At 38.8% G+C, this 26273-nt stretch overlaps 1 protein-coding gene across 2 annotated transcripts in view; it reads right to left on the reverse strand.

The window, feature by feature from the left end:
• Window positions 1-26273, reverse strand: part of LOC127637622 (scm-like with four MBT domains protein 2) — a 69274-nt gene that overhangs the window by 24753 nt on the left and 18248 nt on the right. The window contains exon 4 of one of the 2 annotated variants that reach the window (XM_052118774.1): window positions 22339-22359. The exons of the other annotated variant lie outside the window; for it this stretch is intronic. Coding sequence (XP_051974734.1) covers window positions 22339-22359 — 21 coding nt within the window. The remainder of the gene's footprint in view (window positions 1-22338; window positions 22360-26273) is intronic. 2 annotated transcript variants of the gene reach the window in all.

Raw genomic sequence — 26273 nt, forward strand, 5'->3', positions numbered from 1 at the left:
TGAACCCTTTGGAATTACATCAATTTATTTATGAACACACACAATCTATTTTAATTAATAACACAAAAATTATTGTTGTAACGATGCAGGAGGCAGACAAGGGGTTGGATCAAAGTGCAGTGATTTATTTAAACAACAGTGAAAACTACACAGGAAAAACACAAACAAAGGAAATACCCGCGATGGGGAAACAAAACGTAAACACGGAAAACATGAAAGGCAGAACCGGCAGGATGAACACGGGGAAGAGCACGAAGACAGGCGTCCACAAACATCAACGATAGACAAGGGAATGGAGAACAAACAGGGTATATATATACACTGGATACAAGATGATGACAAACTACAATCAGGTGAGCACAATGACACACGGCTGGCAGTGATGAGTGCTGGGGATCATGGGAAATGTAGTTCTAACACGAAGACAGTGAAACACAGGGCGGACAACAAGGAAAACGTGACATGGACTGTGAACAGAGACGGGAGAAACAGAAAACACGGGACAGACAACAAGGGATCATAACATAGCCCCCCCTCAAAAGGACCGGATTCCAGACGGTCCTAGAGGGGAAAAGACCCACAAGAACAACAACAAGAAAAAAGGACCAAGGAGTGAGGGGGTAGACCCGGGGGAAAAACAGACAGATGAAGGGGGGCACAAGGGACACAGAGACAGACCAAGGAGATATAAGGGACAATTAGACAGACCAAAGGGAGGCAAGACAGGCAATCCAAGGGGGCAACGTGAGGCAGATAGACAGTCCAGGGGCAACGAGGGGCAGGCAGGAAGTCCAAGGGGGCACAGAGGGCAAGCAGGAAGTCCAATGGGGTACAAAGGGCAGGTAGGAAGTCCAGGGGGGCACAGAGGGCAGGCAGGAGGTCCAGGGGGGCACAGAGGGCAGGCAGGAAGTCCTGAGGGGCACAAAGGGCAAGGACAGGTTCAGGTGGTCTGGGAGCTGGCCACCGGGCAAGGACAGGTTTGGGGGGCCTGGGAGGAGGCCACCGGACAGGGACTGGGTCAGGGGGCCTGGGAAGAGCCCACAGGACAGGGACTGGGTCAAGAGGTCTGGGAAGAGGCCACAGGACGGGAACAGGGTCAGGAGGCCCGGGAGGAGGCCACAGGACAGGGACTGGGTCAGGAGGCCTGGGAGGAGGCCACAGGACAGGGACTAGGTCAGGGGTCCGGGGAGAAGGCCACACTAAGGGGACAGGTTTGGGTGGCCCGGGAGCTGGCCACAAGGCAAAGGCCGGTTCAGGGGACCTGGGAGGTAGCCATCGGACAGGGACAGGCCCAGGAGGCCTGGGAGGCAGCCTCAGGACAGGGCCAGGTCCCGGAGGCAGAGCTGAGAGGGGCTCTGGAGACGAAGCTGTGGGAGGTTCTGGAGGCCCAGGAGGCGGAGCCAAGAGAGGCAGACCCATGGAAAGCTCTGGAGGAGCAGGGGGCAGAGCTGAGGGAGGCTCTGGGAGCTCAGGAGGCAGAGCTGAGGGAGGCTCTGGAGGCTCAGGAGGCGGAGCTGAGGGAGGCTCTGGAGGCTCAGGAGGCGGAGCTGAGGGAGGCTCTGGAGGCGGAGCTGAGGGAGGCTCAGGAGACGGAGCTGAGGAAGGCCCAGGAGACGGGGCCGAGGATGGCTCAGGAGGTGGAGCTGAGGGCGGTGGCACCGCAGGAGGCTCCAGAGGCGAAACTCTGGGAGGCTCAGGGAGAAGAGCCGTAGGAGGCTCTGGAGGCAGAGCCGTAGGAGGCTCTGGAGGCAGATCCCTAGAAGGCTCTGGAGTCTCTGGGAGCAGAGCCGTAGGAGGCTCAGGAGGCGGAGCCGTAGGAGGCTCAGGAGGCGGAGCCGTAGGAGGCTCGAGAAGCGGAGCCGTAGGAGGCTCGGGAGGCTCTGAGGGCGGAGCCGTCGAAGGCCTGGGTGGCTCGAGAGGCGGAGCCGCAGGAGGCCTGGGAGGCGGAGCCGTAGGAGGCTCGGGAGGCTCTGAGGGCAGAGCCGTCGAAGGCTTGGGTGGCTCGAGAGGCGGAGCCGCAGGAGGCCTGGGAGGCGGAGCCGTAGGAGGCCCGGGAGGCTCCGAGGGCGGAGCCGCCAGAGGTGGCGCCGTAGGAGGCTCTAGAGGCGGAGGCTTGGAAGGCTCCGGAGGTGGAGCCGAGGGAGGCCCAGGAGGTGGAGCCGAGGAAGGTGGCGCCGTAGGGGCCTTTAGGGGCGGAGCCGCAGGAGGCTCGGGAGGCGGAGCCGTAGGAGGCTCGAGTGACTTGAGGGGCGGAGCCGAGGAAGGTGGCGCCGTAGGGGCCTTTAGGGGCGGAGCCGCAGGAGGCTCGGGAGGCGGAGCCGTAGGAGGCTCGAGTGACTTGAGGGGCGGAGCCCTGGAAGGCTCAGGAAGCTTGAGGGGCGGAGCCCTAGAAAGTTCTGGAGTCTCTGGGAGCAGAGCCGTAGGAGGCTCTGGAGGCGGAGCCCTGGAAGACTCGAGAGGAGGAGCCCTGAGTGGCTCGAGAAACTTGAGAGGCGGGGTCCTGGAAGACTCGAGTGACTTGAGGGGCGGAGCCCTGGAAGACTCGAGTGAATTGAGGGGCGGAGCCCTGGAAGACTCGAGTGACTTGAGGGGCGGGGCCCTGGAAGACTCGAGGGACTTGAGAGGCGGAGCCCTGGAAGGCTCGAGAGGCTCTGAAGGCGGAGCTCTGGAAAGCTCGGGAGGCGGAGCTCTGGAAAGCTCGGGAGGCGGAGCTCTGGAAAGCTGGAGAGGCTCGGACGGCGGAGCTCTAGACAGCTCGGGAGGCGGAGCTCTGGAAAGCTCGGGAGGCTCGGAAGACGGAGCTCTGGAAAGCTCGGGAGGCGGAGCTCTGGAAAGCTCGGGAGGCGGAGCTCTGGAAAGCTCGGGAGGCTCGGAAGATGGAGCTCTGGAAAGCTCGGGAGGCGGAGCTCTGGAAAGCTCGGGAGGCGGAGCTCTGGAAAGCTCGGGAAGTGTTGGGTCTTGGACGGTAGAAGCCACAGGCGCTGGCTCTGGGACGGTAGAGGCTACAGGCGCTGGCTCTGGGACGGTAGAGGCTACAGGCGCTGGCTCTGGGACGGTAGAGGCTACAGGCACTGGCCCGCTGACCGTGGCAGGCGTGGGCTCTGGCTCGCTGACCGTGGCAGGCGTGGGCTCTGGCTCGCTGACCGTGGCAGGCGTGGGCCCTGGCTCGCTGACCGTGGCAGGCGTGGGCCCTGGCTCGCTGACCGTGGCAGGCGTGGACTCTGGCTCGACAGCCGGAATCACGAGGGGAGGTTCCTCGGGCGCGAGTTTCCTCAGCACGAGACTCACGTACTCCCTCCACGGGTGGTCTCCGGGTTTCGGCGCCTCTCTCCGTCGGGATGACGGTAACCCGACCCAGTAGATGGTCCTCAGGGCGTTGTCGTCGAACCCGGTGTGGATGGCGATCGTGGAGAAGAGTCGTGAGTACTCGCGAGGGGAAGATTTGCCTCGGCCAGTTCAAGGAAAACTGCTGCTAGATCCATAGACGGTCTATCGTTCTGTAATGATGCAGGAGGAGGCAGACAAGGGGTTGGATCAAAGTGCAGTGATTTATTTAAACAACAGTGAAAACTACACGGGAAAAACACAAACAAAGGAAATACCCGCGATGGGGAAACAAAACGTAAACACGGAAAACATGAAAGGCAGAACCGGCAGGATGAACACGGGGAAGAGCACGAAGACAGGCGTCCACAAACATCAACGATAGACAAGGGAATGGAGAACAAACAGGGTATATATACACTGGATACAAGATGATGACAAACTACAATCAGGTGAGCACAATGACACACGGCTGGCAGTGATGAGTGCTGGGGATCATGGGAAATGTAGTTCTAACACGAAGACAGTGAAACACGGGCGGACAACAAGGAAAACGTGACATGGACTGTGAACAGAGATGGGAGAAACAGAAAACACGGGACAGACAACAAGGGATCATAACAATTGTATTGTTCTTGAAGCTTTATTATTGTACCTATTGTGGGTTGGAAAAAGTATGTGAACCCCTAGGCTAATGACATCAACAAAAGCTAATTAGAGTCAGGAGTTGGCAAACCTGGCATCCAATTAATGAAACCAGATTGAAGGTGTGGGTTAGAGCTATTTTGGCTTTGATAAAAAGTACTAAAACATTTTCAGTTTGTTATTCACAAGAAGCATCTGCTGACGTGGAACATGTCTCGCAAAAAAGAGATCTCAGAAGTCCTACAATCAAGAATTGTTGCTTTGCATAAAGCAGGAAAGGGTTTTAAAGTCATCTCAAAGAGAAGTGATGTTCATCTGTCCACAGTTAGACAAACTGTCTATAAATGGAGACAATTTAGTCTCCCTAGAAGTGGCCATCAAGCCAAGATGACTGAAAGGGCACACGGCAGAATACTCAATGAGGTAAAAATTAGGTGTCTGCAGAGCTGATAGAAGAGGTGAAGGATTAACGGCAATATTTAAGATGTCTTTCATTGCAAGCAAGGGTCACTTGGTGATTACACAGGGATCAGTTTTAGGGCCTCTGCTTTTCTCCTTGTATATGCTTCCCCTGGGAGATATTATCAGGAATCGTGGAATAAGTTTCCACTGCTATGCCGACGATACCCAACTTTATATTTCTTCAAAACCTGATGACATTTCACAATTCTCGCAGAGATTATCAATGAAATTAAATATTGGATGGCCAGACATTTCCTTCTACTCAATTCTGACAAAACAGAGGTACTAATTATTGGACCAAAAAACTCCACATAAGCCACTACAATATAATTGGACTCTCAATGGATGTATTGTTACATCATCTTCAACAGCGAAGAACTAAGGTGTTATATTTGATACCAATCTGTCCTTTGAAAATCAAATTACCAATGTTTGTAGAACAGCATTCTTCCACCTAAGAAATATTGCTAAATTAAGTCACATGCTCTCTGTTGCTGATGCCGAAAAACTAATTCATGCGTTCATGACCTCAAGACTAGATTATTGTAATGTATTACTGGGAGGATGTCCAGCAAGATCAATAAATAAACTTCAATTGGTTCAAAATGCAGCAGCCAGAGTGCTAATGAGAACCAAGAAATATAATCATATTAGCCCCATTTTATAATCGTTACATTGGCTACCTGTTAAATTAAGTATTAATTAAAAAATTCTGTAAACTACATACAAAGCTTTGAATGGTCTAGCTCCGCAGTACTTAATTGACCTTCTACCACGCTATATTCCAACACATTCATTACAATCACAAGATTCTGGCCTGTTAATAGATCCTAGAATATCAAAATCCACAAAAGGAGGTAGCTCCTTTTCATATTTGGCTCCTAAACTATGGAATAGTCTCCCTAACAATGTTCGAGATGCAGACACACTCTCTCAGTTTAAGTCTAGACTAAAGACTCATCTATTTAGCCAGGCATACACCTAATTTATCCTCCAACCCACAATTAGGCTGCTTTAGTTAGGTCTGCCGGAACCAGAAACCAGAAACATTGATCATGATTTATAACTCTGCAATGAATTGAATGGCATCTATGCTTATATTATTTTATTTGTTTCCCTGTCTCAACCTCGGGACTCCTATCCTGAGGTCACCAGAACCCGCTGGATCCAGCTCCATTCCTGCTTTGTGTTGGACTCCACTACTACGTGTCACTGAATGATGATGACTAAATGCAGCCGGTGCCAGCCAAACATCACTTCAGTCTATTATGATGGACTTCAGAGGATGAACTGATGCCAACTCCAACCATAAGACATGGGATACTTCATAACTCATTGTCTGAACCTTGGATGTAGGACGGACCACACCTAACCTCACCAAAATGTCCGGCCAGCGTTTCACATCCGTGATCTCTGCCTGCATCACCTCGGTCTATTGATGGACTACGATCATGAAATGGAATGCACAGACTAACAATTGCCAACAAAAGCCTTCATCAGCCAATTAACAAGGACAATTACATCTATGTGAACTTCTGCAGTTAATCCAGAATGGACTTCAAAGACATTAGTCATTAATCTTTGTTTAAACACTGACCCTTAACACTTACTTAGTTTAATCATTTTAAACTATGACTTGAACTATACATAAGTAATATTTACATTATATTCATGATGTTAGTCAGAGGGGAACTGGCCCCCACAGTGAGTCTGGTTTCCCCCAAGGTTATTTTTCTCCATTAACCAACATCTTCTGGAGTTTTGTGTTCCTTGTCACCTTCAGCTTTCTCACTGGGGTTATTAATACATTTATTATTTAATTACTTATTTTTAAACACAATTAACAATCGTATTTTATCTAATTACACAATGATGATTCATTGACATTATAGACATTACAGTTTTATCGTCTGTTAATGGTTGATCTTCTGTGAAGCTGCTTTGAAATGATGTGTGTTGTGAAAGACACTATAAAAATAAAAACTGAGTTGACTTGACTAGAATATCTAAGTATTGTACTAAAAGGTGCTCCAAGCATTCTATTTATAATTATTTATAGGCCTCCAAAATACTCTACTGACTTTGTTGATGATTTTACTGTTATCAACAACGTCCTCTGAATTTGACTGTTTTCTTATTGCTGGGGATTTCAACATCCATATAGATCATATTGAACACAACACTGCCAAAGAACAATTTTAAAAACATTTAATCTGACTGTAGATGGACCCACAAACAATCTCGCGAACACACTCTTGATTTGCTCATTATCGAGGGTCTGAACATATCATCCACTTTTATTAAGGACGTTGGGCTATCTGAGTTAGATCTGTCTCTGTCAAAAAGAGGTACATAAATGAGAATGCTAGTGTGTGATCAAGGTTATATCTTTGAAACCGAGAATATCCGCAGACTGGGTTGATGATCTCCTTCAGGTCTCGACTGGTAATCTGGCATACCGGGCATTTTCCCGGTGGGCCGATGCACTTTTGGGCCGATCAGGGGTGGACTGGCCGTCGGGAGAACCGAATGTGCCAGTGGGTCGGGTCCCAAAATGGGCCGAATGGGCCGCGATAAGCTAAAATGAGCTGCCACATTATGCAGAACAGACCACAAAACAGCGCCACGATATGCAGAAAAGGACAGCGAAGACCCCCAACGACCCCCCCACCACCACCACCATCCGCACACAACTTTTGGGCCAGTTGCTATGTAAAAGCCCGGGCTGATTTCTCTTCCCAGTCCAGCCCTGATCTCCTTGATAACTTTAACTCAAAAGTTAAAAATGCTATTGATGGCATTGCGTAAAGCACCTTGGAGAAACACAACAGCAGTGAAAAAAATTGAAAAGAAAATGCAGGAAAGCAGAACGAATGTGGTGGAAAACACAACTTGAAGTCCATAATAATATCTATTAAGACAGCCTTCATGCTTTTGCATGCAATTTGGAATTATCTTCTCAAACATTATTAACAGCCATATAAACAACACCCCACACTCTTTTTGCTACTGTAGAGAGACTAGAAAGCCCACAACATGGGTTGCCTGTGAAATGCTCTCTGACAGAAAATGCAACAAGCTCTTTTTTCATGAAGAAGATGCAGTACATGATATTAGAATGATGATCAGCTCATCAGACAGCAGAGGTCAGACAGCACCCACCACAAAAACTTCAGAAATTAGTCACTATGTCTGATTTTGAGGAAATTGATGGTAAATCCATGGAAGAAATAGTACAGCATCTTAAAACTTTAACCTGCTGTCTTAACACACTCCCCACAACATTTTTCAAAAATGTGTATAACTGTCTGGAAAAAAATCTGTTAGAAATAGTAAATGCATCACAAGTACCTGAAATCGGCAGTTGTCAAGCCCCTTCTTAAAAAGAACAATCTAGATAATTTAATACTGAACAACTGCAGACCAATTTCAAATCTTCTTTTCATAGGCAAATTCATTGAAAAGTTTGTTTTCAATCAGCTGAACAAATTCTTAATCTGGAATGGGTACTTGGACTTGTTTTGAGGTGTTTTGTATGCAGTCAAGACTTAGAGAAACTTGTTCATATATTCATCACCAGTAGCGCAGACTACTCCAATGGACTCCTACCTGGCCATCCCAAAAAGTCCATTCGATGCCTGCAGCTCATTCAGAATGCCGCTGCCAGGATTCTACGCTGAACCAAAAAATCTGAGTATATTACTGGTTTTTACAATGGCTTCCAGTTACATATAGAATTTATTTGAAAGTACTATTATTCATTTATAAATTGCTCAACAGTCTAGGACCTAAATACATTTCAGATATGCTTGTTGAATATAAACATAACAGACCTCTCAGATCATTAGGATCAAGTCAGATAGACATACAGAGGGTTCACTCAAAACAAGGTGAGACAGCGTTTAGCTATTATGACGCCTGCAGCTGGAACCAGCTTCCAGAAGAGGTCAGATGTGTCACATTTAAATCCAGACTGCAAACACTTCTGTTTAGCTGTGCATTTACTGACAGAGCATTGTGCTGCACTTATTGATTTAACTGAATCATTTTGCTTTTGTCTTTCTTTCATTTTAATTATTCTATTTTATTCTTTTTATTTTTATATAACTTTTTCTCTATGTGTGTGTTAACAATTTTTGGTAAACCTCTGTTTAATCAGAACATATTTAAAACAGTTATGGATGGTGTTAACAATTTAAAATGATTCATTTTAATCATTTACATTTTTTTCAAATGTATTTATTACTTTTTATTCTTCATGTTCTTAATTGTTTTTTCGTTGTGTTTTCTTTCAAATGTACATGTAAAGCACTTTGAATTGCCACTGTGTATGAAATGTGCTATATAAATAAACTTGACTTGCCAAACTTGCCTTGGTTACCATCTCTGTTCATGAATCTACTATACAAATATGTTATACAAAATGTTTTTTGTATAAAAACATTAAACAGGTTTGGTGTTCATGGCAGGACACAATGAAGGAAGCCACTGCTTTCCAGAAAAAAATATAGACCAAAGACCACCTTGACACTCCACAATGCTACAGGGAAAATGTTTTGTGGACTCATGAAACTAATGTTGAATTGCCCAGACCTTAACCCAATACAGATGCTGTAGAATGACCTCAAGAGAGTTGTTCACACCAGACATCCTAAGATGGCTGAGCTGAAGCAGATCTGTAAGGAAGAATGATCCAAAATTCCTTCTGAACATTGTGCAGGTCTAATCCGCAGTTACCAGAAATGCTTGGTTTAGGTCATTGCTGCCAAAGGAGAATCGACCAGTTATTAAATCCAAGGATTCACTTATTTTTCCACATCACACTAAATGTTTAATAGTATGAGTTCGATAAAGACATGAAAGATTATATATTTTTTGTGTGTTGCTAACTTCAGCACATTGTGTTTGTCTATATTTCTGACTTTGATGAAGATGAGATCACAATTTCTGACCAATTAATGCAGAAAATCAGCTAATTTCAAAAGGTTCACATACTTTTTCTAGCCACTGTATATTAAAACCTAATGAGCATTAAACCATGCTGAACTTTAATTCTTGGCAAATCCTTAATCATGCTTCACAGGTGTCCACTTTAAATTAAGGTACCTTTTCATAGGTTACTAATGTTGAATAAGTGTTATTAAGCATTTATAACATGCAAGGTAAAATGGTTCAGTATTTGGCAAGTGTTGCATGAAAATCACCCTTATTATAATGACCACATATCAATAGTGTATTATGCATTTGTAAATGTATTATTTGTCCTTAATGAATCCCTTAATAAACCCTAAACAAAGGGAACATTAATGTAAAGTGTTCCCAAATGACAAATTATATCTATTAAATATCTCTTTAACACCCCATTAATCTCACATATATCTCATATGACAATGTCTCAAACAAAATATTTCAATGTGAACTCAAGAATCAAATTCTTAAAAGACCAAAATATCTGAGCAGTTCTACTGATTTTTAAGAGAAATGCTGTATCTGAAATAAAGATGATACTGAAACATATCTGAGATCTCTTGAGATGTCACGAGCTCTGAAAGAGCAACCTCTGACCAATTTAATTTTCCTTTGGGAAGGCATATTCCTATACATTCAGTGTAATTGTACATGAAAACTTTTAGTTAGTTAGTTACAAAATGTGTTACAGCAGAGCAACCAAACACAGTAATCATGGCGGGTTGTGCATAGTTAGCACAAAATTAGCATCAGCAGACTTTCTTAAAGTCATCTCATTATTGTCCCATGTTAGAAAGTCATATACATTTGGAAAAACTTGAAGGTTAGGAAATGAAAGTATTTTATTTTTGGGTGAACTATCCCTTTAAATTGTAGTTGTTGACTTAACACATAGAGCCAAATACTGTCTCTGCTCTGTTACGTCACGACTGTTTACTCAATAACACATGACACCACTCACGAGGGCGTGATCTCTCCCTGACGGAACATTCAAGTAAACAAAGACAGAGAGAGAGAGAGAGAGAGAGAGAGAGAGAGAGAGAGAGAGAGAGAGAGAGAAAGAGAGACTGGGGATAGAGCAGATGATTGTATTTTCATTAATGTTAACACAAAGCAAAATAGTAAGTTTTCAGCAAATTACTGTAATGATGCCTTTGAAATATCAATACCCAAGAGCGAGAAATATATTGTACCTTGACCAAACGTCCGACAAAACCAAAACCGTAAACAGAATACACTGAAACAAATTATTTGTGGTGAAGTAAAGTTAGCAATAAGATTAAGTTATTTTCTACATGGAATAAGTTAGTTTAAGCATGAACTTAAGAATGACAATACAGTATTAAGTAAATTCTACATTCGAACACACAAAATAGAAAGCTCTAGCTTATAAGTAAATATTATTCATGATTGTTTGTTATATTTACAATGTGTCATTGTGTATTAATCCTAAAGTAGAAAACCTTGTCATATTTATTTGTTCATTGTATTTGTCATATTTATTTGTTCATGAGTAAGTTGCGCTGGTAAAGTAAATTGTACTTGTTCAAAGCTGGTGTTCCCAGCATGCACTGGGCTTGAATAGTAAATGAGCTTGAATGGTTTAACTCTTTGCAAGTTTATTTACATTATGTTGTTATATTTGGTAACTTCATGTTTTGAGCAGTCTTAATTTCATTTTCTACTCAAAATGACCAGTTTCTGATCAATAAAAGTATCTGTTGACTGTCATCATGGTGTTTTTGTGCACACAGTGTTATCTTGTTTCTGTTGCCAGTAATGCAGCGTGATGTTGTCACATACACTTCATAGCATGCATTGTGGGAGGTTTCTGTATGTCATTTAGTACATGATTAAACGTGTTTGTAAGGAAAATTCCAAACATGACATGTTCTAATAAAATGTTTCATAAAGTTTTACTATGTTATTTAGGCACCATGTATATTCATATTTGTATTACTGAATATACTCACTCACTTTAATTATTGTTATGTCTTCAAGTTAAGTAGATTTTACTTAGTTTTACACCATTAAGATTTACTTAGAAAAACAGTGAAATACAAATTAAGTACATCTTACTAGTAATTGTTTTCAGTGTATAATAATTTTTTATAAATCTTAATTGATTATAAAGTTATCTAAGGCTAACATTCTTCTAAATCAATATACACACACATTTTGGACACAGCTGACTGAAATGTTTCTCACAATATTAAAGCTTAAATGCCTGGAATCATTTCCTTTTCTGGTTTCAGTTTTGTAGACAAAAATTAATTCTTAAAAAAATATCACATTTACTGTATGTGATGTACCATGACTGTGATGTGTATTTCACCCCCACACTACTTATTTATGGTTAAATTTAGGGGGGTTATGCTTAAAACAAGTGCAATAATCTGCCCATGGATCAAGACAAAATACAATTTTAATCAGTGTTTTTTGTTTTTTACTTAGTTAAGGGTATTTAAGTCATTAATAAGATAAAAATACTATTTTGTAGTGTATCATTTTCTTCTGCTCTTTCATTGAGTTCTTTGTCTTTTAGCTTGATGTTTTACAGACAGGAATAAACCAACTATTTTTACAGATCCAGTTTCAATTTATCATCATGCTTTTTTTCAATAAAAAGTTCAGTCCCCTGATAGTTCTCGATGCATCTCTGTGACAAGACGGGGCCAGGTAGTGATTCTACACACCTGGCCCCTTATCAGGCTAATTAAGCCTCCGAGAGGGATTTACGGGCTGCTGTCCGTCATGTGTGTGTGTGTGTGTTTGTGCCTTTTGGTTTTGTTCTACATTACAATATTATTTATATCGTCAAGCCGGTTCTCGCCTCCTCCTTTCCCCAATCCCTTTACAATCTCCATTTAAACATGTCACATCTCTTACTTTCTGTCTCTCTTACATCTCTTTCTCTTTTACTTTCTCTTTTATTATTGTTTTCAATTAGTTTTTTTTACAATTGAATGAAAGGAATTCAAGTTTGTCTAAAAGAGTCAAATTAATAACAATTGCAGTCTCCATAACAACACTTACAACAATTTAAATTGGTATTTCTGACAGCTTCTGCCAAAATACCATAGTAACTACCGTTATTACTGTACATGATAATAAACTAATAAGGGAACTCACTCTAGTAAGAAGCTAGAGTAACAACAGTGTTCAGTAATACCAAGTTATGAAAGTTTTGTAACAACCCATAATACAATTGTATTGCTTAGAGCACTTTTTCTTAACTATAGCTCAGGAGTCAGTGGAGTTCTCAGTTATGTTTCATATCAGTATCAACTTTGTCTCAGATAATTCAACTAATATATAATAAACACAAAGGTGTCAATTGTTGACATACAGAAAGAGTATAAAGGTATACAATTAATGGGGATCATATAGTTTGAAAGTTAATATTCATAGTCAATATTGAAACCTGTATATTTGATTGCAGACTTCAGTATCTTGGCAAACCTGAGCACAGTTTGAGACATTTTTGAGAGAAGTTAGTTAACTACAAATACATTGTGCTGTTGCTTTTGCCTGCACAAACTTGTTCTGATCAAATAAACGTCAAATTTAGACATACACAAAGAGACACATCAGCCGCTCTGTGTTTCCTCCTGCACTGGGGAGTCTCTATGCAAATATTCATTATGCAAAAGCAGACTTGCAAATCCTCCAAAAATTTGTGTAAACAGTGGGGCCAGATTTTAAAGGGCTTCTCTTTCTAATGTAATCAAAGCAATTATTCAAGAGAGGAAGGGGAACAAAATGGCATTTTAAGGGAAGAGCAGTGTTGCAAGAACCTCTGGAACAGTAGAAAAAAATCAGGATAATGTGAATTGCTGTTTGCTTGCCAACAACTAGTAAATTCAAGATACTATTTTAACAACAAGAAAGTAATTGTTTAATCTAGTTAGCTAAAGGTATTTTCGTGGTTTGTGAAGACTTATGTATCCGCAGAACAAAAATGGGTTTTCCCCAATCATTTGTTTTTTCAATCCGGGATGGGGTTTTCTCAACCGCTTTACATGATTTGTCTACTATATTGAGATTCCCTACTTTCATTGGATAGTTTGGAAACGGCCATCCCATTTTGAAATGGTAGTGCCATCTTTGATTTTTAATGGGAATGACAATGAGGCTTTGAGATACAGACTTACATCTCTTCAATGGCACGAATGGTATAAACAGTGGTGGTTCTTGCCTGTATGGCGCTCTGATCAAAACCCCTATTCAGAAAACCCCCCTTCCCCCCTCCCCTCCACACATAAAGTACACCAGCCATCTCATTTCCAACCATTGGGTGGTTGGAAATGAGATGGCTGGTGGACTTTGTGTGGGCGCACAATGCTGCCCCCAGCAGGATGCCACCCCGGGTGGCTGCCCATGCCACCCAAGCCTAAGTCTACCCCTGGGTATAAAGCGGTTAAAAGCTCCTCTATATAATCTGATTTTCCACAACTCATGTTTTTTGTCTACTGAATGTTTTTGAAAAGATGTTTTTCAATTGTCTGTGGAACAACATAAAAACACTTTAAACTGCTGTACAATCCATTGAAAAGACTGGAAGTGTGTAAGTCCCTCTCAGCCTCGTTGTCATTCCAATAAAAAATCTAAGATGGCGCTGCCATGAATAAGGTCTGTACTTCGGTTTGTGTTTTCAGACTGATTCTAAACTCTCAAAAGGAATATCATAAGTGACAATTTCTTAAAGGAATATTCCGGGCTCAATACAAGTTAAGCTCAATCGACAGCATTTGTGGCATAATGTTGATTACCACAAAAATTTGTTTTGACTCATCCCTCATTTTCTTCTTCTTCTTCAAAAAAAAAAGCTAAACTCTATATTACAGTTAGGTACTTACAATGAAAGTCAATGGGGACAGAAGATTTAATGTAATAAAAATTACATTTCTGTCTTTAAACCCTCTAAAAAATGACCCCATTCGCTTCCTTATTAAGTGCCTCACTGCAACCTCAATTTTTGTTGTTTTTGAAGAAAACGAGGGACGAGTGAAAATTAATTTCTGTGGTTATGAACATTATGCCACAAATGCTGTCATGTCAACTTAACTTGTATTGAACCAAGAATATTCTAAGTAAGTTTTTAGTAGAAATGGGCTTTATTTTCCATTGAAAAGTAGTGGCATTTAATCTGAAATACTTTTTTGTTTGTCTTTTTAGTAGGATAACTACAGTATAAAACAAAAAGATGATTTAGTAGTTAAAAGGTTTAAGTCGTCACCAAACGGAATTGCAAAAATGCTGTTTTCAAACAGGTTCCCATAAACTCTCCCTCTATCTGTCAGTGGTCAGCAGTACAGGGTAGTAATGGAGTACATTTAGTCTTGATTATGTAATCAGATTACAAAACTCAAGCGCTTGTTACTGGATTGCATTACATTTTAAAATGTGCGTATTCAGATAACAGTTATTTTTGATGGAGTACATGATTACATTCTTGATTACATAACCAATCAGCCAACAACAATAACTAGTGTGTACATTTTCATATTATGCTCCTAAATTAAAAATCCAAGCATGTTCTCATTGTTTTCTATATTGGGTGCTGTTTTGTTACTGACCATTTCAGCACTTTTGTTTTACTCAGTAATTTACACATTGCAATTTTCTGTTTGATTTTATATTTACTATTGTTTAATGAAAAGAGTGTTAATTGGTTCTTAATACATTAAACATTAATGATTTAAAAATATGCAATAAGTAATCCAAAAGTATTCAGATTACCTAAAAGTGTAACCTAAAAGATTATGTTACTGATTACAGACATGTAATAAGTAATGGATTACATTTCAGAAGTAATCTACCCAACACTGTTGGTCGGACAACAGATAATCCTGCCCCAAACTTGCTCTAATGTTTGAGCCAGTGTTGTAATGTCAGGCTGATCCGAGTATCCAAAAAAAACATTTTTGATAGCACAACTTAGACAAGGTTTTTACACTTTCCATGGATCTCTATTCAAAAATGACTTACTAAATAGTTGCCTCTACATATTTAGTTGTAATACAAGTATTTTTACACCTTTAAGGAGCAATTTCTACCTGATCTGATCCTTAAAACCTACCCTAATGTAGTCAGGTTGATTCAGTCATTAAATTGCAGCGCAATATTTAGGAAACCAGATGAAGTATTTTACAGAGTAGGATAAATATATAACAAAGATTACTGAGAAAAGGTTCTTTAAGTATACAGTAATATGTAAGACCCAAATTGGAAATTGAGGAACTTAATAAGCAATATTATATTTAAACACTGGATTTAGACTACTTATATTTAGGTTTTAGGGTGTTTTCACACTTCCATTTCAGGGGTCTGAGCATGGTTTGCCGGATTTTTTGCAACAATCCAAACGATCTTTTTAAAGCGACCCAAACCAAGACCATTTCAGGAGGTGGTCTAAGTACGGTTTGCTTGCAGCCCGCTTCGCTCTAACATGCATTGTGAACACAAAGCACTCCACGCTCACTTGATTTTCCCTTTTGCATCATATGTTTAACATTGACAGATAATGATGTGCAGAGAAGAAACGCAACAAGCTGCTTATTCTGTTTCTTTGGAGATGGCAATGTAAGTTGCTGATAAAAAACTATTTAAACACCTCAATAAACAAACACAAAAATCTTTTACCACATTGGAATGGCGCATGACAGGTAAGAGATTACCATACTATTACCTTACTATTAATAGTAATATTTTATCAATCTCCTTTATCTACTTTTATCAATCTCCTTTATCAATCTACTTTAAAACTAATATACCATAATCCATTATTTAAATACAGTATTATTACTATAAAAATACAAAGCATTCAGTTTAATGCACTGCTTTCCCTCTTAATTTATATTTTAAAAAAGATGTTATATTTACACTATGTAATACAGTTCTTTTTGATACAGAAGACCAATACAATATTGAAGACACCTGTACTAAAGATAATTATTCATTTGAAGGGTTTTAAACATGTTTAATAATCTCATAAATTAATATGTAGAGATAATTACACTCTTCAATTTCATAAAGCCATAATAATAATAATCATCATCAATTTTGTCTTTTAAAAAGAGGTCTGGGTTCCACAAAAACAACAGTATGAATGCTAAATGGACTGAGACCCTGTAACGTGTCAAGTGTACCAAAAAGAGACCTGAGCCCCATTTAGAGGTCACAAACAATGTGAATGCAAAGAGAAATGGGTCCTTTTGGTTCTTTTTAAGAGGACCCAAGTGTGAAAAAACCCTTAATCAACTATTTCTTAATTATATAATGTAATCTATATAATAAAATAAGAAAAACTAAAATGACACTTTCAGCTACAGTACATTCAAACAGACACAAGCAGCCAGTACATTTTGACTTTGGAAAAAGTGACCTTGCACCCGATTTGACAATCAAATCAGACTGACCACATCATAAATTCACGAACTGTCTAACCACAATAATGAATCAATAAGATCATATTTTCTTAGTATACATGATATTATTATAAAACAATGTAAAGCACCACTGTAGAGCTTAAATTCAAGGTAAAATAAGCAAACGTGGTCAGTATGTGACCCACACTAATGTAATTCAGCCTAAATAGTAGCAATAATAAAAATGCAGCGTTTGATTGTGTGTGAATGAATGCTGATGGCAGAATGCCGCTGTGTCCCAGCGTGTAATCTCTGTAGCACGAGTGTGTACGCTAATCACTTAAGTAGCGCTAGAACGGGAGTGTGTGGCTGTTGTCATGCCAACAACCCCCCAGCGTCTAAGCACTCTGCTCAGGCCGTGTGTTTGACACTCTTCAGAGGAACGGGACTGTTTCATCACATTAGCTCATGAAAATAAAATGCAACACATATTTATGCGATTAACCTTTTGGCTTGTTCGTGTAGGTTTGTATGGGTGTGTGTCTAGCAACTTTTTTAGACTTTAACCTGCATGAATTAATGTATGAAACAAATGAATGAATTCATATAGAACATGGATATTATTAATATGGATATTATATTATTATATTCATTCCATTTGAGAAGAACTTTCAAAAGGTATAATAATTTAGTATCAATCATTTTACCTTAAAAAGTTCTGGGCAGATAATATTCTAATCAGTCAAATCAACTCTAAATCAGTTGGAACGGCTACTGAATAAACATCTGCTCACGCACTGATAACCAAGTCATTAATTCAGTCATAGCGTCTGTTTATATAACAACATGTAGTTACAGATACACAGTGAGAACATAGTTTTGTCATAGTTAATGGTACTAAGTGTCTTTCTTTGGTATTTATACACTGATAAAAGTGGTAAGTGCAATTGATACATCATGGATCTATTTCTACTTGGTCTAAACCTTACAATTATTTATATACATAATATATAGTATATCTAAAGGGATTTATTTTAATTAAATATATATATATATAAATTGTTTAGTTTTTTTCTGGAATAAAACCAGTTAATGTAGCTGTTATCTCATTATAGCCCGTTTTATGTTATTTTTTACAATCTATACTGACCCACAAAACAAAGCGCCATCATTATGTAGGTCAATGTCTAAACTTTTATTGTTAGTGTGGATTTTGTTGTTTTATAGTTCCATTCCAATGTTCTCTGGATCTGAGCATATCATTAAAAAAATATTTTTAATCTGTTTTTAAGATTTACGCATTTCAACTTTATGACAAATATCCTATGACTTAATTTAGTAATCTTTTAATAACTACATTATTATAAAATATCAGGAGCGCAGCAGTTACAGAAATACTCAAACCAGCCCGTCAGGCACCAGCAATCATCCATGCGATTATATAATCAGCAAATCGTGTGGCAGCAGTGCAGTGCATAAAATCATGCAGATATGGGTCAGGAGCTTCAGTTAATGTTCACATCAACCATCAGATTGGGGAAAAAATTTGATTTCAGTGATTTCAACATAATTGTTGGTGTCAGATGGGCTGGTATGGGTATTCCTGTAACTGCTGATCTCCTGAGATTTTCACACACAACAATCTCTAGAATTTACTCAGAATGGTGCCAAAAACAAAAAACATCCAATGAGCGGCAGTTCTGAGGATTGAAATGAGATGAGAGAGGTCAACAGAGAATGGCCAGACTGGTTCGATCTGACAAAGTCTACGGTAACTAACTGCTCTGTAAAACTGTGGTGAGAAGAATATCATCTCAGAGTGCTAGTCTGAGATGTGGGTTGGCGCGGTTTTGGTGGCAAGAGGGGGACCTACAAAATATTAGGCTGGAGTTTTTAATGTTGTGGCTGATTGGTGTAGAGCTATCATTTATGATGTTACGCTGAAAGTGGAGTAACAACTTTTGCGGATATTCAATTATAATAGCTCATTTACACATACTCCAGAAAGCTGTTTATTGCATGAAAGCTGCTACAGACACAAAAGTGGTGTTCACTGTGTAATTCTACAGATGCATTGCACAGCAATAGTGAGGTTTCTCTCTACATCAGATTCTGGGATTCCCCTGACGCACTTGAGAACATACGCACCTATGCATTCTTCAAAAACATATAAGAACATTACTTATGTGTTAACATGGACACATTAGCCGTGCTCTCCAACAGAAACCAAGTGTATTAACCCTCTGGGGTCTGAGGGTGTTTTGGGCCCTGGAGAATTTTGACATGCCTTGACATTTGTGCTTTCTTCAGTTGCTTAAAAACACATTAATGGCTAAGGTCTGATAACACTGTATTCAGCACAAATTGTGCTCAAATAATATGTGAGTAACACATGTGTACATGTTTGTATTTTGGATAAAATAACGTTTATGCATGGTTTTTGAAAAAAAATAAATGTTTAAGTCATTGAAATAAGGCCATATAACATATACTAAACATTTGTCCACAAGCCTTTTGAGAACTGGATCTTGTAGCCTAGAGTTTTTGCTACAAAATGATGTGAAAACCATCATGATCACTTATTCATACCAAACAATATACTAATTTAACTTTTGTAAGACACTTTTAGTGTTAGAAAGGTCATATGCGAGGAGGCGTGAACTATTATGAATATTGATTGTAATTCACACCTGAGGAGACAAAAGACCCCTCCCCTGGGCCTATCAATGAGGAATGTGACAGAAAGAGAATGAATGTGAGGAGACTTAATGATCAAAATCAAGTTTTAAGTAAAAAGAAGTAATCTGACTATACATTTTCTTTACATAAAGACTTCACTTAATTTTAGACCTACACTACAATTTAAAAGAAGTCTCTTCTGCTTACAAAGACTGCATTTATTTGATCCAAAATACAGTAAAAACATTGATATTTTGAACTATTTTTACAATTTAAAAGAACAGTTTTCTATTTGAATATATTGTAAAATGCATTTATGATCAAAGCTAAATTTTCAGCATCATTACTGCAGTCTTCAGTGTCACATGATCCTTCAGAAATCATTATAAGATGGTGATTTTCTAATATGGGCATATTTAAAGTGCATTTTACTGATTTAACCTGAACACATATTTGTAAGCTCAAGCTTTGCTGATGATAATGAGGCAGCATAAACACTAGTTAAAATATAATCTAAACGTTCATATTATTTTTATATCATATTTATATCATACAGCATACAATTTAAATAACTGCTTTATCCGAAACAGCATTTAAATGTAACTAAAACTTGCCTTTTAGGACATATTTCAAATTTCAAAACTCTGAATCCTGGCTGGCAAGTCTGGAAACAGTCCCACTAGTAAAATATGTACATGATTATATAAAATAGCATGTCAACTAATGAAAACTAAATGACTTACTCGTCCGAAATTGTATCCTCGGCTGGATCAAGGCTCTCTTCAAAATACAAACATTCATCGTAGTCCCGCTCTTCTTCTGAGGAAAATTGTAACTCTTCGTCACTATCCAGGAGTTTTCTCACTTGTGTATCATGCTGTCTTTCAAACGCGCAGAAAAGTGAATGACTTTGTTTTTACCATTTGCACTGATCACCTCAGCACATTAGCATATGAATGGCGCGCTCTGCTGGTGGGTGTGATCACATTCGCTGAGCCAGTAAAAACTGTACATTGCTTTGTTTCATCCAGATTACATTGCAGGACAATATCTGTTTTAAATTTGAATTATTTTATTTAAAAGTAGACATTTTAAGCTTTCTTTAGACATATGTTTCATGTTTGTGTGATAAGTATTAGCTGAGTTTCAGTTCATTTTTGTGACGCTGTTTAAGATATATGCTCGCGAACCCAGAGACTGCTTACAGCTCACCCTTTTTATTTTCTTTAGTTTACAAAAGAACAAGGTTTTGTTGTTATTGTGAGTGTACACAAATAAAAGTAGACCCTTTATAGTCTCTAATGATGTCTTACATTTATCTGTATGCCCCAAAATGATGGAGAATTTTATGCTGTTTCCGCTGTAATGACGAAAAAAATCCAGCAGGACGCGCCGGCGTGTCTGTCGACCCCAGAGGGTTAAAGTGCTTTCTCTTAATGGTCTTCAATCCCTTTTACGTGTAAGCCATCTTCTTAAGTGCATTTAAATGTTGTCATGGTCTTGAAGCCTCAGAGAAGCCAAATTATGTCCACACAGCAAACTAACAAGGAACTATGCTTCCAACAACAGGTGAAGAAGTTCCAACCACACTTTGCGATGCTGTTTGACAATCTTCATTGGAACTATGGTTTTGAATAAACACCAAATCATTGAACTATGTTGGCAACGATGGAACTTGCGATCATAGTTTGCTAACAATGCTTTTGTGAAACACACCCCTGAACAGAGCAGAGAAGCATAAAGGTCAGGGCAGGAAGAAAAAAATTAAACAGATAATAGAATATTATAAGACAATGTTAAGGAAAAAAAAGAACTGTGAGGTGAAAAGAAAGGTATCAGAGAAAGATGGGGTAAAAGAGGTCAAATAAAAAACCCAGAGCAAAAAGAGAGAGAGAGATTATGCATGCATCTGAGACAAGGGCGTAGATTTGGGTATGGACATTAGGGACATGTACCTACAGTCAATAGAGTATTGAATAATCTCTAATAATTTTCTAACAACAATCTCTACCAGTTATAGTGACATAAACTGGTGGTGGAGGTAGATTTTATTTGCCAGCTAAAATCTGTCTACACTTTGCGAATTTCTGAACTGCCCCCAGTGGGTGAAGCTGGAACTACAAACACCCTTTCGCCCATTGTACTGCACAAGACATGAGCAAACATTATATGAATATACGGATGTGAAGAGTAAGGTACAGCGTGTCTGAGATACAGAAACAAACAAGTATGTTAACCCTAAACCTAACCCAAACCATGAGACCAAAACGGCTTTATTTCACTTACGTCTTTGCAAATGTGGTATTGTTAATGTAATAACGGAGCAACAGCACGGGCAATTATTACAGGGCATAAACATTCGCTGTATGGTGGTGCTTGTTGAAATTTGGCACATTAGTCCTAATTTAAGGTGGGGAAATAATACAATACAATAATGTACAAGCACTTTTTTTATTAAATCATCTTCATTCTTAATACTTAAATGCTTTTATTCAGTGTACAAAAGGCACTGTACAAACAGAGGCCCCAAACATATGTTGACACTTTGATCACACTTAAAATATATGCATTAAATTGCATTAGAAAACAAAATATCACAACTAAGTGGCAGCTATGTTTAGAACCTAACACATTACTGTGTGTTAACTTGGTTTGATATTTTAACCCAATGGCATTCATGACATTTTTAAAAGAGGCAGAACTGTCCAAATACTTTATAAGTAAGATTATCAGCTGGCAATTTCACTGTGAAGGTAAAACATGGAGTAAATTGATTTAATACAGTCCCCAACCTACCAAAAACCAAACCTACACCCTTGGTCTGAGAAATGAGAGAGAGAGAGAGAGAGAGAGAGAGAGAGAGAGAGAGAGAGAAGTAGGCTCAGCTTACCTGCTTTGAGGTAAACGTTATCTGAGAAACAAACAGACAGGAACAGAGATGACCACCAAATACACACTGACTAAACATACACGCTCACAAACACATTCCATCAAGGCATACATGGTTAAACAGACAGTCTTTGTGGTCTATGTATTCTTTTATTAAGTCTTTTGTACACATTATATAAGCTAAGTAAAGGGGTTTACTTGCAATTGTTCAACTCATTTCAGGTTCTTTATTTTAGTTGAATACTTTCTAGCTAAAGATCAAATAAACTTGTCAGTGGTATTCCACAATCCATGTGATTAAATGCTAAGGAGTATAACTCTGGGTGGCTCAGGTGGTACCCCAAGTTGCTCCCAATGGCAGGCAAGCACCTTGCATGGCAGCTCTGCCATCATTGGTGTGTGAATGTGTGTGTGAATGGGTGAATGAGATGCAGTGTAGGTTAAAAAGGCGCTATATAAGTGCAGACCATTTATAAAATGATTTTTCAGACTCTATTTCTACCTTTGACTACTTTCCTGTCAAAACAAGTGATATGGGATAAAATCATGAGTAAATCAAACAAAACATTTAATACATGCAAAATAACAATACATGTTGCAGCTATCCAAATGTATTGTGAGATTATATCCAACTCTTAATCTCTACAGACTCCATGAAATCAAACTGGAGTTTTGCAGCTTTTTGTTGATATCTACTGTATTAACTTTCTATACATCTATATGTTAGTGTACTCCTAGCAGATACAGTATTTGTCTTTTGGGAAAATGGACCAACATGCACATTATTGTTCAATAAAATGCTCTGTAGAACGAGAATGTCTTTCCCCTTAAAGGAATAGTTCGCTCAGAAATTAAAATTCTCTAATCATTACCCCCATGCCATCCCGTATGTACATGACTTTATTTCTTCTGCTGAACACAATGAAGATTTTTTGAAGTATATCTCAGCTCTATAGGTCCATACAATGCAAGTGAATGGTGACCAGATATTTGAAGGTTCAAAAATCCCATAAAGGCATCATAAAGGTAATCCTTACGACTCCAGGGGTTAATATATGTTTTCTGAAGCAATACAATCACTTTGGTTGAAAAAGAGATCAATATTTTAAACCTTTTTTACTCTAAATCTCCACTTTCACATTTAATTTCAAAATGTGAAAGTGAAAGTGGAGATTTATAGTAAAAAGGACTTAAATATTGATCTGATTCTCTCTCACACACACACACACACACACACACATACACCTATCATATCACTTCTGAAGATGTGAATTTAACCATTGGAGTCATAAAGATTAATTTTATGTGTCCTTATGTGATTTTTGGAGCTTGAAAGGTCTGGTCACCATTCACTTGCATTGTATGGAACTACAGAGCTGAAATATTCTTCTAAAAATCTTCAATTGTGTTCTGTAGAAGAAAATAAGTCATACACATCAGGTAAAGAATGGCGATTGTTAAGCAACTTCATGGGGTCTTGAAATACAGTGCAGCTGAATTCATGAATATTCCTGCTACATTTGGAGAATATTATATCTAAATCCTAAACATCAGGACAGTTATCTGAATTTAGGGTGGTTTGTTTGTGCATGTTCTCAAACTGACCCTTATTTTAAAAATGCAAAGACAGATTTCCTCTATTTCCTCTGAAAACACATATACACACACAACACATGGATTGATTGCAAGTACAAGTACAACCTAATTAAATTACTATTAATGCAACCATAACAGAAGGATGGGGATAATTTGCATAAGTTTATATAATTGGTAAAGAAAGTGTGGGAGGCGGGTGCGCTAACAAGGAGGCTAAAGGCTACAGCCTCTAGCATCAGTCGCTAGTGCGAGCGACAATTGAGGCCAGGGCAGGGATGGGCGATACCACTGATTTTCTTTTCGATCCAATACCAATAATTTCAAGTCCAATATCATCAATACCGATACCATACCGATACTTCTATTGATTTAATTTTTTTTGCGAATGTAAAATGGGTAATTTATAATAAAATTTTTAGTCATTATTTAATTTTTTTTTGCCTAAACAGAAAATGTTTAGACTTTTGTTTTGTTTATGCTTACAAAAATGTACACTATAGTTTAAACATGGTATTTAGTTAAACCATAGTAACCACACAATAAACCATGGTAACTACTACAATATTACTGTATTAAAACAATGGGTTCAGACCAAAAAAAAACATCAACAAAAAACATGGTTACTACAATATTACTTTAGTAAAACCAAGGTTAACTACTTTTTAAATTACTTATTAACAAAAATTACAAACAATTATCAGAAATAAGAAATGTCACCTTTAGATATGTTGTTATTTTAGCGTGAATTTACTCCAGAAGCAGTGGTGAAGTAGTGTCTGAAGAGGCGGGCACACTGTGAATTTATGAAAAATGCATGCACTCGATCTCTAAAATTAATTTACATTTATATATAGCTCATGTAAAATGTGTAAGAATTGTTTTTTCCATTAAAATTTGGACTGTTATAATTATAGTCCCACATAAACTTATAATATGTATACCAGGGTAAATTTTTTCATGGCATGGTGTAGAGTACACTGGTATGGTAACTTCATGTTAAATATGTATTTAAATTAATAGGTGTCATTAATGTTCCTTTTATTAGGCTACTATGAAAATTGTTAATACTTTATTATTATTATAACTAATAATCTAATTCATAATAAGCAATAAACTGTTAAGCATTGTAGCTAATATGATTAGTAATGTTCACGTTAACACGTTATCTTATATTACCATATATCCTCCATAAATTATGTATGTTTTAATTATGTGGTTTTGAGAAGGGTTAAATTGTTTTCCTACTTAGAAATATAAATTTAACTTATTTGATATCACAAGAAAAAGGCATCATCAACAGCAGTAAATGACAAAAAAAGAAAGAAGAAAACAAAAAACATAAAAGATCAGGGGTGCAATAACATGCAGTATTTTCACAAAGTTTATACAAATGTATATACATATATTTACATTTGGCAGGGAAATAAATATGCTGTGCAAATGATAGTTTCTCCAGGGATGTTTGTGTGTCAGACGTTGGAAATGTCCCGCCCCTTACTAAAACAGAAAATATGATTGGTTTGCAAATATCCAATTGCGTCTGAAATGAACATTCTGATTGGTGGATCAGCTCAGTCCGACTGTCTGTCTTGCCAGTGCTCCCCATTGCATCTCCTTGCGCGTTTAGTGAGAATCTCTGTACATTTTTTTTAAAACACCATACACTCAACGGTGCTGCGGCATCACGTTATTAGATTGAAAAAGTCAAAAGCCTACTCCTTGTTCTGGCGGCCACACGTATCATCACTTATTTCAGGTGGGCATACGCAAAATCCTAAAACTGATAGGAGGGCATACAACGTATGTAGTCTGCGTATGCCCTAGACTACACAACCAGAAGCTGTTTATCTGATTTTCTATCATTACCTCTACAAGGCACTGACCTCTCTTGTTTGAACAAGTCTTGAGAAGGAACAAGCGCTTGTCTGTTTGTGTTTTTCAGCATTTATGAATGTTAAGATGAGTGGAAGAAGAAATAGTTCCCATCCTGCACAAGTATTTGCAAATATAGCCTAATCCATTTTATTTCACTTTTAAGCATATGATTATTGTTTGTGGTAACCATATAATAATGTCCCTAGTTAAAAAATACATAAGTATTGGAAGTATCGACACTTTAGGATCGATCCGCCCATCCCTAGGCCAGGGGAGTAATGTTTACATACACTGCACAGCAGGTACCAGCTGGCTGCCATTACATAAGCCCTTCCTAATTCCAGCAAGATTTAGGTTATAGTTAAATATAGTTCTATATATGTATAGAACTGATGGTTTAAACAACCAATGTCATTGATGGAATAAGTATGCAAGCCAGAACCTAGTGGAACTTCCTACTCTGGC

This window comes from Xyrauchen texanus, chromosome 45, assembly GCF_025860055.1.
Source record: "Xyrauchen texanus isolate HMW12.3.18 chromosome 45, RBS_HiC_50CHRs, whole genome shotgun sequence".
Classification (NCBI taxonomy): domain Eukaryota; kingdom Metazoa; phylum Chordata; class Actinopteri; order Cypriniformes; family Catostomidae; genus Xyrauchen; species Xyrauchen texanus.